We start from the raw sequence: 17170 nt of genomic DNA, 5'->3' as shown, positions 1-17170 counted from the left end.
AGACACTGAAGCATGGAAAGCTCTTTCTCTAGCAGAGTATTGATCTGTGTATCAATGATCGATCTGTGAGCGACAGTAACTGATCAGCAGATGCAGGTACAGTAGAGAAACGCTGCTACATTTATCGCAAAAACACAAACAAACAAAACAACTGTGGAGTAAATTGTCTCGTTTTATGACTGATCATATCTGCCCTCAGTTTACTGAACATGAAGGAACCTCTGCTCGCACATCTGTTTCATTCATTTTCTCACTTTTTTGACCAAGTTTCATTTTCAGAAATTCAAATTCTTAATCAAAAAGTCAAACTTCAGATCCGACTGTCCACAAAGAAAAAGCTGTTAAAAGTTTAACTCTCAAATCTTTACAAGATATTTATTAATAATTTATTTTCTCTTTACAGCTGCAGCTGAAATCACATTTTATAAACATGTCGACGCGTTTTTAAGCATCAAAATCATTAATTGAAATAAAATAAACAAATAAAAAGAACAGAAATAGCAGAAAACAGTAAACATGTGTGTGTGTGTGTGTGTGTGTGTGTGTGTGTATGTGTGTTTCTGTGTATGTGTGTGTGTGTGTGTCTGTATGTGTGTGTGTGTGTGTGTCTGTATGTGTGTGTGTGTGTGTGTGTTTCTGTGTATGTGTGTGTGTGTGTCTGTATGTGTGTGTGTGTGTGTGTGTGTATGTGTGTCTGTATGTGTGTGTGTGTGTCTGTGTGTGTGTGTGTGTATGTGTGTCTGTATGTGTGTGTGTGTGTGTGTGTCTGTATGTGTGTGTGTGTGTGTGTGTCTGTATGTGTGTGTGTGTGTCTGTGTGTGTGTGTGTGTCTGTGTGTGTGTGTCTGTGTGTGTGTGTGTGTGTGTGTGTGTCTGTCTGTGTGTGTGTGTGTGTGTGTGTGTGTGTGTGTGTGTGTGTTTCTGTGTGTGTGTGTGTGTGTGTGTGTGTGTGTGTGTGTGTTTCTGTGTGTGTGTGTGTGTTTCTGTGTATGTGTCTGTGTGTGTGTGTGTCTGTGTGTGTGTGTGTGTGTGTGTTTCTGTGTGTGTGTGTGTGTGTGTGTGTTTCTGTGTGTGTGTGTGTGTGTGTGTGTGTGTGTGTGTGTTTCTGTGTGTGTGTGTGTCTGTGTGTGTGTGTGTGTGTGTGTGTGTGTGTGTGTGTGTTTCTGTGTGTGTGTGTGTGTGTGTGTGTGTGTTTCTGTGTGTGTGTGTGTGTGTGTGTGTGTGTGTGTTTCTGTGTGTGTGTGTGTTTCTGTGTGTGTGTGTGTCTGTGTGTGTGTGTGTGTGTGTGTGTGTGTGTGTTTCTGTGTGTGTGTGTGTGTGTGTGTCTGTGTGTGTGTGTGTGTGTGTGTGTGTGTTTCTGTGTGTGTGTGTGTGTGTGTGTGTGTTTCTGTGTGTGTGTGTGTGTGTGTGTCTGTGTGTGTGTGTGTGTGTGTGTGTGTGTGTGTGTGTGTGTGTGTGTGTGTGTTTCTGTGTGTGTGTGTGTGTGTGTGTTAGGAGGGGAGGAGGGGCCTCGGCGGCAGCGCAGCAGCGTCTCTGGAGGGAAGAAACCTCCCAAACGAAACGCCGTCTACAGGCGACTGCAGAACTTTCTGTACAACGTTCTGGAGCGACCACGAGGCTGGGCCTTCATCTACCACGCATACGTGTAACTACCTGTCTGAACACCTGTACAGTCCTCTTCCTCCTCCTCCTCCTCCTCTAACCTGTGTTCTCTCATTGTCCTCCTCTTCCTCCTCCTCCTCTAACCTGTGTTCTCTCCTCAGGTTCCTCCTGGTGTTCTCCTGTCTGGTTCTGTCTGTGTTCTCCACCATCAAAGAGTACGAGAAGAGTTCGGAGGATGCTCTCTACTTTCTGGTAAAATGAGACAAACTAAAAGAGAAGATTTATCTGCGGACAGTGAAGCAGGGACATAAATATAACTACAAACATAACGTTGTGGTGTGTAACAGGAGGTGGTGACCATCGTGGTGTTCGGGGTGGAGTACATGGTGAGGATCTGGGCGGCAGGTTGTTGTTGTCGGTACAGAGGATGGAGAGGACGACTCAAATTTGCCAGAAAACCGTTCTGTGTCATCGGTGAGTGTGACGACTTTAACTTGTACTGTGAGACTGGAGTCAGCTGAGCGAGGCTGAGTTCAGACTGAAAACATCACAGGGTTCAAGTTAGACATGAAATATGATCCAGTTTATCCAAACGGAGCTCCAGATCCACAAGTTTAAAGGTTTATCAGACTCTAGAACACTTCAGAGGTTTGTAACACTCACAGACAAGATTTACAGCTCTGGAAAGTTTTCATGGTGGAAACTGTTTTATCTTTTGTCATGATGATCGTGAAGTTACACATCAGAAACACGACATCCATCAGAGCTGGAGCTCTGACACACCGACTCCCTTCAGATGAATAAGAGGTCCACATTTATTCACAGAACTGATGGTCTGAATGCTTCCCGGTTCACCTGTCCGTCTGTCTGTCTCTTTGCAGACATCATGGTGTTGATAGCGTCCATATCAGTGTTGGCAGCGGGGAGTCAAGGAAACGTCTTCGCCACATCAGCAATTCGCTCGCTTCGTTTCCTTCAGATTCTGAGGATGATCCGGATGGACCGACGAGGAGGAACCTGGAAGCTGCTGGGATCAGTGGTGTATGCCCACAGCAAGGTAACCCTGAACCCTGTACCCTGAACCCTGTCCGGTGAACCCTGTACCCTGTACCCTTTACCCTGAAGCCTGTACCCTTAACCCTGTACCCTGTACCCTTTACCCTGAAGCCTGTACCCTTAACCCTGTTCTGTGAACCCTGAACTCTAAACCCTGAACCTTAGACCCTGAACCCTGAACCCTGTATCTTGAACCCTGAACCCTGAACCCTGTACCCTGAACCCTGAACCCTGTACCTTGAACCCTGAACCCTGCACCCTGAACCCTGTATCCTGAACCTTGTCCTGTGAACCCTGTACCCTGTACCCTTTACCCTGAAGCCTGTACCCTGAACCCTGTCCTGTGAACCCTGAATTCTGAACCCTGAACCTTAAACCCTGAACCCTGAACCCTGCACCCTGCACCCTGAACCCTGAACCCTGAACTCTGAACCCTGAACCTTAAACCTTGAACCCTGAACCCTGTACCCAGAAAAAGTAAAAAAAAATGATAGGCTATAACATGATTTCTGCAAGTCACTTACTGGGTCTGGTCATACTCTCAGTCTCAACCCACAACTACCAGTAATGTCACTGCAGTGCGTCTGACTCTGTTTCTTGTAACTGTTAGAGAGGTGCTGGATTGTTGTTAGCGTGTGTTAATCCATACACGGACTGCATACATGGTGTACAGTAGAGCTGAATAGTCACTTCTATTGCTATTATACATATTTAGCAATAGTAATCACTAGTAATGAAGTAGCCTATTTTTGAATGACTGGTTCTCTGCTATATGTTAATATATAACATTTAAACTGTGGTGGAAGTACTCAGATCATTTACTTAAGTAAAATACCACACTGTAAAAATACTTCAAATTACTTAAAATTCTACTTTAGTAAAAGTACAGAAGTATTGCCAGCTAAATGTACTTCAAGTATTTTAAGCATCAAGCATTTTACTGCTGTAGCTGCTGGAGGTAGAGCCAGTTTGAACTTCTTTGTGAGGATCATGAGATAAATCGGAGGGGTGCTGAGATTATAGCAAAGTAGAAAAAACATAGTTCTGCTACTTAAAATTTAATTTGGATGATTTTTTCAGCATTTTTCTTAAATCCTTGTGAAATATTGGAGAATTTTACCTCTTTCGACCTTAAACAGTTATTTATTTGAAACCATGTGAGGGGAAATGTCTCTTTGGTGTAACTGCAAACAACTCAAAGACAACTGAAACATGACAAAGAGACACAAATACACACTTTTGTAAGTGGCCACAAATCAAAAAGTCTGGGAACCGCTGATTTAATAATGTTTTGTAATTTATAAACTCATCATTATGTTATTTTATGTAAAGTTTGAATCTGAAAAGTAATTAAAGCTGTCAAGGATTCAAGGATTCAGTGATTCAAGGCAGTTTATTGCCAATCCAGAACATGTTGGTACATGAGAGGGAACGAAATTAGGTACTCAGATCCCGGTTTAGAATAAAGCAATAATAAAACAATAAAATCAATAATAAAACAATAAAATCAGAAGAGGCACATGATAAACCCATTATAATAAATAGTCAATCAATATATAAATATGAATAAGTGTGAGGGGAGATGAACAGTTATCCAGTGGCCTTGATTGCACATGCCCATATTAAGAGTGGTAATAAGCAGCATCGCTCAATAAGGTGCAGCAGTATGATGTAGAGTTTATCAGTCTCACAGCAACTGAAAGAACCTCCTCTTTAGTCTGGTGGTTCTGGCCCCAATGCTGCACAACCTCCTGCCTGAGGGGAGTAGGGCAAACAGTCCATTTACAGGGTCGATGGAGTCATTCATGATGCAAGAAGCCTTATTCCTGCACCTGCTGTTGTAAGTGTCACAGATAGTGGGTAGACTGCTGTCAATGATCTTCTGTGCAGACTTCACTACTCGCTGCAGTACCTGTCTGTCTGTGGCACAGCAGTTGCTGTACCACACAGTAATGCAGGAAGTGAGGACACTCTCCACCACTCACCTGTAGAAGGAAGTAAGGACTCAGATGCCAAGACCAGCTCGCTTCAGCTTCCTCAGGAAGTAGAGGCATTGGTGGGCCTTCTTTACCATGCTGGCTGTGTTGCTCCAGGTGAGGTCGTCAGCAATGTGCACCCCCAGGTATTTGAAGCTGGAGCCCACCTCAACAGCTGCTCCTCCGATGTACAGGGGGGTGTTGCCAACCTTCCTGAAGTTCACAATCATCTCCTTTGTTTTCTTCACGTTGATGCAGAGGTTGTTTGCTCTGCACCAAGCCTCCAGTTGTTCCACCTCCTGCCTGTACTCTGACTCATCATTGTGAGTGATGAGTCCCACCACTGCTGTGTCATCTGCAAACTTAACATCATGATTGCCTGGATGCTTGGCTTAGCAGTCATGTGTTAGTAGGGTGTACAGCAGGGGGCTCAGGATGCATCCTTGGGGGAACACAGTGTTAAGGATGATGGGAGAGGATGAGATGTTGTAGATCCTAAAAGACTGGGGCCTGTTTGTTAAAAAGTCAAGTACATAAGGATATAAGGCATAAGGATGAGCTCAGCCCAAGGAATGACAGTTTGTTCACCAGAGTTTGTGGGATTACGGTGTTGAAGGCAGAGCTAAAGACCAAGAAAAGCAGTCTGACATAAGAGCTCTTGCTCTCCAAGTGAGTGAGGACCAAATGAATCACAGATGAGATGGCGTCAGCAGTGGAGCGGTTCTTTCTGTATGCATACTGACGGGGACCCACTGTGATGTCCGTGGTGTCCTTTATGTGAGCAATGAACAGCCATTTAAAGCACTTCATGACTACTTGGGTAAGTTCTATCAGGCGATTATCATTCAGGCAGGGCACTGTTGAGCTCTTTGGGACAGGGATAATGGTGGCAGTCTTGAGGCATGTTGGTACAGTTGCCTGGGAGAGTGAGGTGTTGAAGATGTCCATCATCACCTCTTAAAGCTGGTGTGTGCAGTCCCTAAGGATCTGGCCTGTGATGTTATCTGGGCCTGCAGCCTTGTGGGGGTTTACTTTCTGCAGGGACCTCCTCACATCTGCTGTAGTCATACTGAGGGACAGCTCACCTGTTGGAGTGAGCAGATTCTATTGTGAAGCTCCCTGAGCGCATCACTGGCATTAGCACTCGAGGGGTTGTAAACAGCAAAAATAAAAAACGCCTTTGTCTGATGCAGTTAGGAGGTCATTAGTGACTTTCACCAGTGCTGTCTCTGTGCTATGATGCCTCTAAATCCTGACTGAAAATCCTCAAATAAACTATTGTTATGTAGAAAGTCACATAACTGATTAGAGACTGCTTTCTCAAGGATCTTAGAGAGAAATGGAAGGTTAGATATAGGTCTATAATTGGCTAAAACACCTGAATCAAGAGTAGGCTTCTTAAGAAGAGGTTTAATTACAGCTACTTTAAAGGACTGTGGTACATAGCCTGTTACTAAAGACAGATTGATCATATCTAGTAAAGAAGTGCTCACTAAGGGTAAGACTTCCTTAAGCAGCCTAGTTGGGATGGGGTCTAAGAGACAGGTTGATGGTTTAGCTGAACAAATCGTTGAGGTTAGTTCAGAAAGGTCAGTTGAAGAAAAACAGTCCAAATATATGTCAGGATTTACAGCTGTTTCTAAGGTTCCTGTGTTTGGGGATAACGTCTCTCTGATATATAACGTCTCTCTGATATATAACGACTCTCTCTGATATTCTTTAATGTCTGTCTCTCTGCAGGAGTTGATCACAGCCTGGTATATTGGCTTTCTGTGTCTCATTCTGGCGAGTTTCCTCGTTTATTTGGCAGAAAAAGAAGACAACGAACAGTTTGAGACGTATGCCGATGCCTTGTGGTGGGGACTGGTGAGACTAATACACACTGAAAATACACTAATACACACTATTACACACTGAAAATACATGAATACACACTAATAGACACTGAAAATACAGTGATACATGCTATGCTAAAAATACACTATTACACACTGAAAATACACTAACATCTACTAATACAAAATAATGTACTCTAATACAGACTAGTACGTGCACAGTATACTGTCCTCACAGTCACTGTGACCTCCTCAGGTAAACAGTGTGGAATGTTCGGGTCAAGTGTATTTCCTGGTTTGAAGTTCACAGTGTGAATGTTTGGGTCAGGTGTAGAGCTTTAGTTAGCGTCTCCTCAGTGATCAAACAATCTGATTGGCCTCTGTCTGCCTCCGTCAGATCACCTTGACAACCATCGGGTATGGAGATAAATTCCCCATCACCTGGAATGGACGCTTGCTGGCTGCAACCTTCACTCTGATTGGAGTTTCATTCTTCGCTCTGCCGGCTGTGAGTCACTCTGTTACCTGAGTTTATCTGAGACAGGTGAGCCTCCACCTGGTTCATCCCTGTTCATCTGTTTTCTGTCTGTGTGTCTCTCAGGGGATCCTCGGCTCTGGTTTTGCTCTGAAGGTTCAGGAGCAGCACAGACAGAAACACTTTGAGAAGAGACGCAACCCAGCAGCTGGACTCATACAGGTACTATTGTTAAAACGTATAGACGCAAACAGGTACTGATGTTAAAACATCTGGACTCATACAGGTACTGATGTTAAAACATATAGACGCATACAGGTACTGATGTTAAAACATCTGGACTCATACAGGTACTGATGTTAAAACATATAGACGCATACAGATACTGATGTTAAAACATATAGACGCATACAGATACTGATGTTAAAACATCTGGACTCATACAGGTACTATTGTTAAAACGTATAGACGCATACAGATACTGATGTTAAAACATATAGACGCATACAGGTACTGATGTTAAAACATCTGGACTCATACAGATACTGATGTTAAAACATATAGACACATACAGATACTGATGTTAAAACATATAGACACATACAGGTACTGATGTTAAAACATCTGGACTCATACAGATACTGATGTTAAAACATCTGGACTCATACAGATACTGATGTTAAAACATATAGACACATACAGGTACTGATGTTAAAACATCTGGACTCATACAGATACTGATGTTAAAACATCTGGACTCATACAGATACTGATGTTAAAATGTATAGACGCATACAGATACTGATGTTAAAACGTATAGACGCATACAGATACTGATGTTAAAACATATAGACGCATACAGATACTGATGTTAAAACATATAGACGCATACAGATACTGATGTTAAAACATCTGGACTCATACAGATACTGATGTTAAAACGTATAGACGCATACAGATACTGATGTTAAAATGTATAGACGCATACAGATACTGATGTTAAAACGTATAGACGCATACAGATACTGATGTTAAAACATATAGACGCATACAGATACTGATGTTAAAACATCTGGACTCATACAGATACTGATGTTAAAACGTATAGACGCATACAGATACTGATGTTAAAACATATAGACGCATACAGATACTGATGTTAAAACATATAGACGCATACAGATACTGATGTTAAAACATATAGACGCATACAGATACTGATGTTAAAACATCTGGACTCATACAGATACTGATGTTAAAACGTATAGACGCATACAGATACTGATGTTAAAATGTATAGACGCATACAGATACTGATGTTAAAACGTATAGACGCATACAGATACTGATGTTAAAACATATAGACGCATACAGATACTGATGTTAAAACGTATAGACGCATACAGATACTGATGTTAAAACATATAGACGCATACAGATACTGATGTTAAAACATCTGGACTCATACAGATACTGATGTTAAAACATATAGACGCATACAGATACTGATGTTAAAACATATAGACGCATACAGATACTGATGTTAAAACATATAGACGCATACAGATACTGATGTTAAAACATCTGGACTCATACAGATACTGATGTTAAAACATATAGACGCATACAGATACTGATGTTAAAACATATAGACGCATACAGATACTGATGTTAAAACATATAGACGCATACAGATACTGATGTTAAAACATATAGACGCATACAGGTACTGATGTTAAAACATCTGGACTCATACAGGTACTGTCTTCAGTAGATTCTTGTCTCTGTCTGTCTGAAGTGTTTTCTTGCTCAGCTGCAGTGACTCTCAGAAATTAAACAAATGTTTTGAACCTCTGGAACATTTTCATCTGATGTGAGTGATGAAAACTGCTAAACTGCAGAAGAGTGACTGTGGGTTTGTCCTCCAGCTCTTCATTACTTTGGGGGCAGATTTCTTCATGAGTAATATGTACAACAGACTGAACATGAAGGCATATGAGGGACTCAAACTTGTCCTTGATGTGGACATTTAAAGTCCTCACATGTAAACGTCTGTCACAGCTGAACTCTCACACCAAACACACGAACTGAGGTGTTGCTCCAGCTCACATCAGCATCTGTATCCGTTTATGGAAACACCAGTAACATCCTCTGTTTCTCTGTAGGCGGCGTGGAGGGTCTACGCCACAAATCTGAGCCGGACTGACCTGACTTCTACCTGGGATTACTATGAGACGACGGTGTCTGTCCCCATGTACAGGTGAGACTGTCCACCTGACCATCGTCAGGTCTTTTCATCAGGATGTGTGTTCATGTGTGACTGTCTCTGCAGGCTGATTCCTCCTCTCAACCAGCTGGATCTACTGAGGAACCTCAAGAACAAGTCTGGACTCTCATTCAGGTCTGACATGTTTCATACAAGTAGAGAACACACATTACTACAATTACTGCAACTACTACTACGTTTACCACAATAACTACTACAAATACTAGATTTACCACAATAACCACTAGTACTACAACTACCACCACAATTACTACAACTACGACTACAAATACTGCAGTTTCTACAACAAATACTACAGGTACTGCAACTACTGCAGTTTTCTTGTTTGTAACCAGATGAAGAACATTTGTGTCAAGTTGTTTGACATTTAATAGTCAGAATCGTGATCAATATTTACATCCTGTCCCTACCCCCATCTCTCCCTCTGCCTGCCTGTTTACAGGAAGGAAGTCCAGCCTGAACCGTCTCCCAGGTCCGTGTTCAGTTTCTCACCTCTGATGACCTCTGACACCTATGTCTTACCTTTGACTTCCAACACCTATGTCTTACCTTTGACCTCTGACACCTATGTCTTACCTTTGACTTCCAACACCTACATCTTACTTTTGACCTCTGATGCTTGTCTTACCTTTGACCTCTGTCACCTACATTTTACCTTTGACTTCCAACACCTACGTCTTACCTTTGACCTCTGACACCTACGTCTTACCTTTGACCTCTGTCACCTACGTCTTACCTTTGACCTCTGTCACCTACATCTTACTTTTGACTTCCAACACCTACGTCTTACCTTTGACCTCTGACACCTACGTCTTGCCTTTGACCTCTAACACCTACGTCTTACCTTTGACCTCTGACACCTACGTCTTGCCTTTGACCTCTAACACCTACGTCTTACCTTTGACCTCTGACACCTACGTCTTACCTTTGACCTCTGTCACCTACATCTTACTTTTGACTTCCAACACCTACGTCTTACCTTTGACCTCTGACACCTACGTCTTACCTTTGACCTCTGACACCTACGTCTTACCTTTGACCTCTGACACCTACGTCTTACCTTTGACCTCTGTCACCTACATCTTACTTTTGACTTCCAACACCTACGTCTTACCTTTGACCTCTGTCACCTAGATTTTACCTCTGACTTCTGACACCTACGTTTTACCTTTGACCTCCAACACCTTTTGTACATCCTACCTTTGATCTCTGCTGCCTCCGTCTTAACCTTTGACCTTTGACGCCTATGTCTTACCGTTGAACTCTTGTCCCTGCAGTCAGAAGGTCAGTCTGAAGGAGAGGGTCTTCTCATCTCCCCGGAGTTCAGGGACCAAAGGGAAAGGTTCTCCTCAGCATGGTGGGTCTGTTTAAAAATGTCTTCAGCTATTGTCTTTTGACAGTTCACAGGTCACAGTAAATGTGTTGGAGTGAAAACCTGTAGACTGTTGGACCAACAGGAACCAAGACAACCTTTTCATCATATTTCCTGCATCTAGTGGTTCCTACTAGTGGTCCTGGTGTGGGTCCTGGAGGTCCTGGAGTTCCTGGAGGTCCTGGGGGCCCAGGGGGAGTTCAGGCCCTGAGACGTTCCCCCAGCATGGAGCCCAGTCTGGAAGAGAGTCCCAGCAAGGTTCCCAAGAGCTGGAGCTTCGGAGAACGCAGCAGAACCAGACAGGCCTTCAGGATCAGAGGAGCTGCCTCCCGCCAAAATTCTGAAGGTAAGAGGGGCTGAGCCCAGCCAATCATAACAATCCGTCTGTAGGATAAACATACTGGTGAAGCTTTTACACAATAATCACAGAGCAGCCGCAGAAAACAACAACAGAAATACCTGAGAACAACTACAGAACAAATACAGAACAGCCTCTCACTATGTCTGAATAAGTGAAGGCTGAACTCGACAGTATTAATTACAGGTGATCTCTGAATGAGCCTGTTCCTTTAAGACAGTGTTGCATTCTGGGAGAAGCTTGTGTTGAGAAAATAAATTCATAACAAGAGCTGACAGTGTTTTCATGTTATTACCATCGTTTCCATGGAGAGCGTCATGTCATCACATGTATTTACATGTTGCTGCATCTGTAGCTGGTATGAGTCTGTCCTGCAGAGTGAAGGTGATGAACCAATCACAATCACTGATCTTTAGCTCCGATCAGGTCACAGTCAGGAAGAGAGACAGTCATTATCTGGGCCTCAGGGACAGTCTGCTTTTTTATTTTTCATATGTATATAGTGTATATCTTTAATTAATTAAAAAAAAAACACAGACATAAAGAAAAAAACCCAAACAAAAACAAAAAAATCATGACAGTGGACTTCCAGTTGGCATGAGAGGGAAGTAGATGTGCTTAAGAGAGGCTCCTGTGTTTTGCTACTTTTACATAATTCAACTTAAAAAACACATTGATACTTTTGCCTACACTGCTTCATCTTGAAGTGTGAGAAGAAATGTCATAAATTGCGGACAAAGAAAGAAGAATAAGCCACCACACCACCAGGAAAGACAACAGCTAATGTCAAGATGGCTAACACTACCAGTGACTCATCATCTCTCCCCGCAGACCTGGAGAAGTTGCGCACCATGTTGGTAAATGACCTCAAATGTATGATTGATGATGCCCTGGCACCGTTAGCAGATTCTATCAATAAACTATGTGAAACTACAGAAGACCATGACTGTCTCTTTACTGATCTTGAGGAAGGGACTGATCCAGTGAGAGTCCTGTTGAGGTTTTTTGGCAACTCCACCAACTCTGGGCCGGGCGCACTGTCTTGGCACACCGCACTCCGGGCCCACCTCCAGGAGTGGTTTCACATGATCTTTCCTGCTCTGCTAAAGGATTATAAGGGGGAAACTCATTCCTTCAATGCTGCAGACGAGGCGCAAAAATTCTATGACTGGATAGATTTATCTCATGGAACAGACCAATAAAACACTCAAGAGTGTTTGCCCGTCTAAAAAATCTAAGAGCTGTTGTTATTTTCCTCCAAGAGACACATTTGAAAATGTGGGCGTGGGGCGTTGCAGTATTGATCAGCAAAAAATACAGTTTGCTCCAACAAATGTTATATATATGTATATATGATTGTGACGGGCTCTCTATTCCCCATACCTGTTTTGTTAGTGGACGTATATGCTCCCCACCGGGATGACATTGACTTTGCTTACAGACTCCCTTCCAAACTTAAAAACATGCCAACTGATCTTTGGAGGGGATCTAAATTGTATAATGGATCCTAGCTTGGACCGCTCAAGTGTTTATAAAAGAAAATGGATACACAGAACCAGCGGTCCTTCTCCTGGATTGATTACTTTCATGTTTGAACTCGTGGGTATATCTTGCTGTTTGTTTTTTGTTGTTTTTGTTGTTGCTTTTTTTCCTTTCCCATTGTGATTTAAGTATGAAAAACTGGAAACACTGGACCTTTAAATCTTGCACCTAAATCAAGAATTGCAGCCATGTTACAACAAACATTACCGGACTAATGTAACAGAAAAAAAGAGATTACTGCGTTCCAGTATCAAGCTGCTAGTTTTCATGGAAACAAGAGAGGGAAGAAGAGGAATTCATAAAATTCAATTGAATTAAATTTGTATGAGTTGGGATTCACTCTGAAGGTTAATCTGTAGTAAATCTGAAATATCATACAGTAAATGAACTAAAACTGGTTGCAAAGTGTTATTCCGCTTTAAAGTAGCAGAAAGGTTTCCCATTGGTAGAAAGTGTACCACTGTGTTCCTTTTGTTTGTCTTTAATCCACTGGAACAAAACATTAGAGCCCCAAAACTGGATAGATCACCCACGACAATGGGGCTGCACTTACATTAATCTTTGAAGACTACAGCCAGATCTCCTCCACGACCACTGACCCCAGGAGAGCTAAGTGATTCAAAGTTTGGGGGGCACACCTCAATCAGCTGACTAAATTCACCAGGCTGAAGCAGGGTTTCGGTTAAAAATAAACAATCTAAGTCATTTGGAGGTAATGTAGTCATTTAATATGAAGGTTTTGCCTGATAGTGACCTTACATTATACAAGGCACATTTAACAAGTTGTACATTAGACTCCTGACCGGTTGGTCTGGTATGTCTTAGATTGTGTGGATTAGCCCTGTTGATCCTTAGCTTGTCAGATCTGGGCCTAATTAGTGTTGATATTTTTAGAGGCTTGGGGTTATAATGCTGTGTGAGGCAGGGGAGATGAGGTGGGTCAGCGGATTCTTTGTTGGTTCTGGGGCATTTGGGGTAGTACTAGAGGGGTCAGATGTAAGTCATTTGTTGGTATGGTTAAATACAATGTAGAATATGTTTTCCGCCAGAATATTTGCACCCAGACCACTGGGATGAAGCCCATCCTGGCCAAAAAAGATTAAAATTATCATTAAATATAAGATTGTGCACTGTGCACGTTGACTGGAGCCAGGTGTGGTGACTTAAAATCCTGCTAAACTGTTTTAAAATCTTGTTTCAGCAACTCAGTTGTGCAATCTCGGATATCATTTACTCCGATGTGAATAATTACATTTTGGCAGAGGAGTGGTTATTCATGATACTTGTGATCTTTGCTATGACGTCCGAGACTTTAGCCCCAGGGAAAGAGAGAGTTTCAGTTGTTTTCTTCTTTACATGTCTCACAATGGAGTTGCCAATTATTAGTGAGGGTAGGGGGCGTGGCAATAGCAGGGCTTGGCCTGAGGAAGCAGAGGGGCACATTGAGGTGCACAGATTCTGTGGGGAAACGGTGGGGTGACAGATGCTTTTACACTTCCAAGGGCAGGATAACCCTTGGCTGTGTGTAACTTGGCTCAAACTTGTGCTGTCGCTTTTTCATCCTTAAACTGTGAGCTCTAGATACTTTCCACAGGCTGCAAGTAACCAGAAAGCAAAGGAAAAATCCTGTTTATTCAGGATGTCAAATCTGTTGTTCAGCTGGATATCTTGGGATGGAGGGGACCAGGAGAAGGATCCCTTGACCAGGTTACCCTAACCCAACCAGGTTACCCTAACCTGACCAGGTTACCCTAACCCTACCAGTTTACCCTGACCCGACCAGGTTACCCTGACCTGACCAGGTTACCCTAACCCAACCAGGTTACCCTAACCCAACCAGGTTACCCTAACCCTACCAGTTTACCCTGACCCAACCAGTTTACCCTGACCCGACCAGGTTACCCTGACCTGACCAGGTTACCCTAACCCAACCAGGTTACCCAAACCCAACCAGGTTACCCTAACCCTACCAGTTTACCCTGACCCAACCAGTTTACCCTGACCTGACCAGGTTACCCTGACCTGACCAGGTTACCCTAACCCAACCAGTTTACCCTGACCCAACCAGGTTACCCTAACCTGACCAGGTTACCCTAACCCAACCAGGTTACCCTAACCCGACCAGTTTACCCTGACCCGACCAGGTTACCCTGACCCAACCAGGTTACCCTAACCCTACCAGTTTACCCTAACCCGACCCAGGTTACCCTAACCCGACCAGTTTACCCTGACCCGACCAGGTTACCCTGACCCGACCAGGTTACCCTGACCTGACCAGGTTACCCTAACCCAACCAGTTTACCCTGACCCAACCAGGTTACCCTAACCTGACCAGGTTACCCTAACCCAACCAGGTTACCCTAACCCTACCAGTTTACCCTAACCCAACCAGGTTACCCTAACCCGACCAGGTTACCCTAACCCAACCAGGTTACCCTAACCTGACCAGGTTACCCTAACCCAACCAGGTTACCCTAACCCTACCAGGTTACCCTAACCCAACCAGGTTACCCTAACCCGACCAGTTTACCCTGACCCGACCAGGTTACCCTGACCCGACCAGGTTACCCTAACCCGACCAGGTTACCCTAACCCGACCAGGTTACCCTGACCCGACCAAGTTACCCTGACCTGACCAGGTTACCCTAACCTGACCAGGTTACCCTGACCCGACCAGGTTACCCTGACCCAACCAGGTTACCCTGACCCAACCAGGTTACCCTAACCCGACCAGGTTACCCTAACCCGACCAGGTTACCCTGACCCGACCAGGTTACCCTGACCCAACCAGGTTACCCTAACCCGACCAGGTTACCCTAACCCGACCAGGTTACCCTGACCCGACCAAGTTACCCTGACCTGACCAGGTTACCCTAACCCGACCAGTTTACCCTGACCCGACCAGGTTACCCTGACCCAACCAGGTTACCCTAACCTGACCAGGTTACCCTAACCCGACCAGGTTACCCTGACCCGACCAAGTTACCCTGACCTGACCAGGTTACCCTAACCCGACCAGGTTACCCTGACCCGACCAAGTTACCCTGACCTGACCATGGTTGATGATGATGATAGTGATGATGATGATAGTGATGATGATGATGAAGATGATAGTGATGATGATGAAGATGATAGTGATGATGAAGATGATGATGACGACGACGACAATAGTGATGATGACGATAGTGATGCTGAAGATGATAGTGATGATGATGATAGTGATGATGATGATGATGATACTGATGATGAAGAAGATGATACTGATGATGATAGTGATGATAACAATGATAGTGATAATGATGATGATGATAGTGTTGATGATGATAGTGATGATGATGAAGATGATAGTTATGATGATGAAGATGATGGTGATGATGATGATGACAACGACGATAGTGATGAAGATGATAGTGATGATGATGATGATGACGACGACGATATTGATGATGATGATGATAGTGATGATGATGATAGTGATAATGATGATGATGATGATAATGATAGTGATGTTAATTATAACAATAGTGATGATGAAGATGATAGTGATGATGAAGATGATAGTGATGATGATGATGACGACGATAGTGATGATGATGACGATAGTGATGATGAAGATGATAGTGATGATCATGATGATGTGTGGAATCTGTCTCTTCTCTTTCTCCTGCTGCAGTGCTGATAGAGATGCAGGATGAAGAGTTCAGACAGAAGAACTCCCCAGGTCAGCGCACACACACATACACACCTACACACACACATACACACACCTACACACACGCACACCTACACACACACACAGTGTTTTCTAGCATATTGATTGTATATATGTATTAAATATTGATATTTATAATGTCGTAACCCTTTATGGCAGAATGATCCATCTCAGTTGTAACATGTTCGGACGTATGTTTTCCTACAGACTCCGTTCTCACTTTAAAACGTCCAACAAACTTTCAGTATTCAGAGTTGTGTTTGTTCATTGCTGTGATGCCTTTTGTACTTTTGGAGCGATGTGAGTCCAGAATGAATCTCATTAGTTTGACATCATGAAGCAGAGGCTAAAGCACTGAAGAAAACAATTCTAAACATGTCTCACTCCCATAGTTTTAACTCTCCAAGCACATATCATACCTATTTCATACCTCAACATATTGCCACAAGCCTCCTCTCTGTCAAAATGTACATATATAACTGATGGGAGGAATCGTTTCTGAGGTCTTAATCTTAAGTGATAGGGAGAGTGCTTTCCGACTCTACACAATATTTAAACTGTGAAGTTTGCAGTTAGTACAGAATTTTTAAATGGGACAATATAAAGTTAATTCAATAACTCTTTAAAAAGTCACCAATTCTTTTAAATGTTTTATGTAATGTTTAATTATTTACTAAATTTCTGAAACAATGTGGATAGACTATGCCTAACTGGAGGACTCAGTGAGTTACTGATGAAGACAGTGACCCTTAGCACTTTTATTGCATCCTCTGTTGTCTAAATCAAAATTGACCCAAACAATTTCAACTCACAAGGTATTCTTGTGGAAAAGACAAGAAGTCTGTGCTGGAAACCAAAAACCAAACAGGGACATTTGTGCACAATCTTGTATTCCCTCTCTATCAATTCAATGTTCAGTTCAAAGGGGCTTTATTTGCACGGGAAACATGTGTTTA

The 17170-nt window shown here is 43.0% G+C and overlaps 1 protein-coding gene across 2 annotated transcripts in view; it reads left to right on the top strand.

Annotated features, from left to right (window-relative positions):
• LOC137180819 (potassium voltage-gated channel subfamily KQT member 2-like) overlaps positions 1-17170 on the top strand; it is a 30485-nt gene that overhangs the window by 607 nt on the left and 12708 nt on the right. The window contains exons 2-14 of one of the 2 annotated variants that reach the window (XM_067586066.1): positions 1494-1644; positions 1763-1853; positions 1949-2075; positions 2483-2658; positions 6374-6499; positions 6866-6976; positions 7070-7165; positions 9109-9203; positions 9276-9344; positions 9673-9702; positions 10508-10587; positions 10727-10948; positions 16176-16223. In XM_067586066.1, the coding sequence (XP_067442167.1) occupies positions 1494-1644; positions 1763-1853; positions 1949-2075; positions 2483-2658; positions 6374-6499; positions 6866-6976; positions 7070-7165; positions 9109-9203; positions 9276-9344; positions 9673-9702; positions 10508-10587; positions 10727-10948; positions 16176-16223 (1422 nt within the window). The remainder of the gene's footprint in view (positions 1-1493; positions 1645-1762; positions 1854-1948; positions 2076-2482; positions 2659-6373; positions 6500-6865; positions 6977-7069; positions 7166-9108; positions 9204-9275; positions 9345-9672; positions 9703-10507; positions 10588-10726; positions 10949-16175; positions 16224-17170) is intronic. The other variant, XM_067586067.1, reaches the window with a different exon arrangement.

This window comes from Thunnus thynnus, chromosome 4 (assembly GCF_963924715.1).
Source record: "Thunnus thynnus chromosome 4, fThuThy2.1, whole genome shotgun sequence".
In the NCBI taxonomy this organism is placed as follows: Eukaryota; Metazoa; Chordata; class Actinopteri; order Scombriformes; family Scombridae; genus Thunnus; species Thunnus thynnus.
The sequence above is the reverse complement of the archived record's forward strand: the minus strand, read 5'-3'. Positions and strand labels throughout refer to the sequence as shown.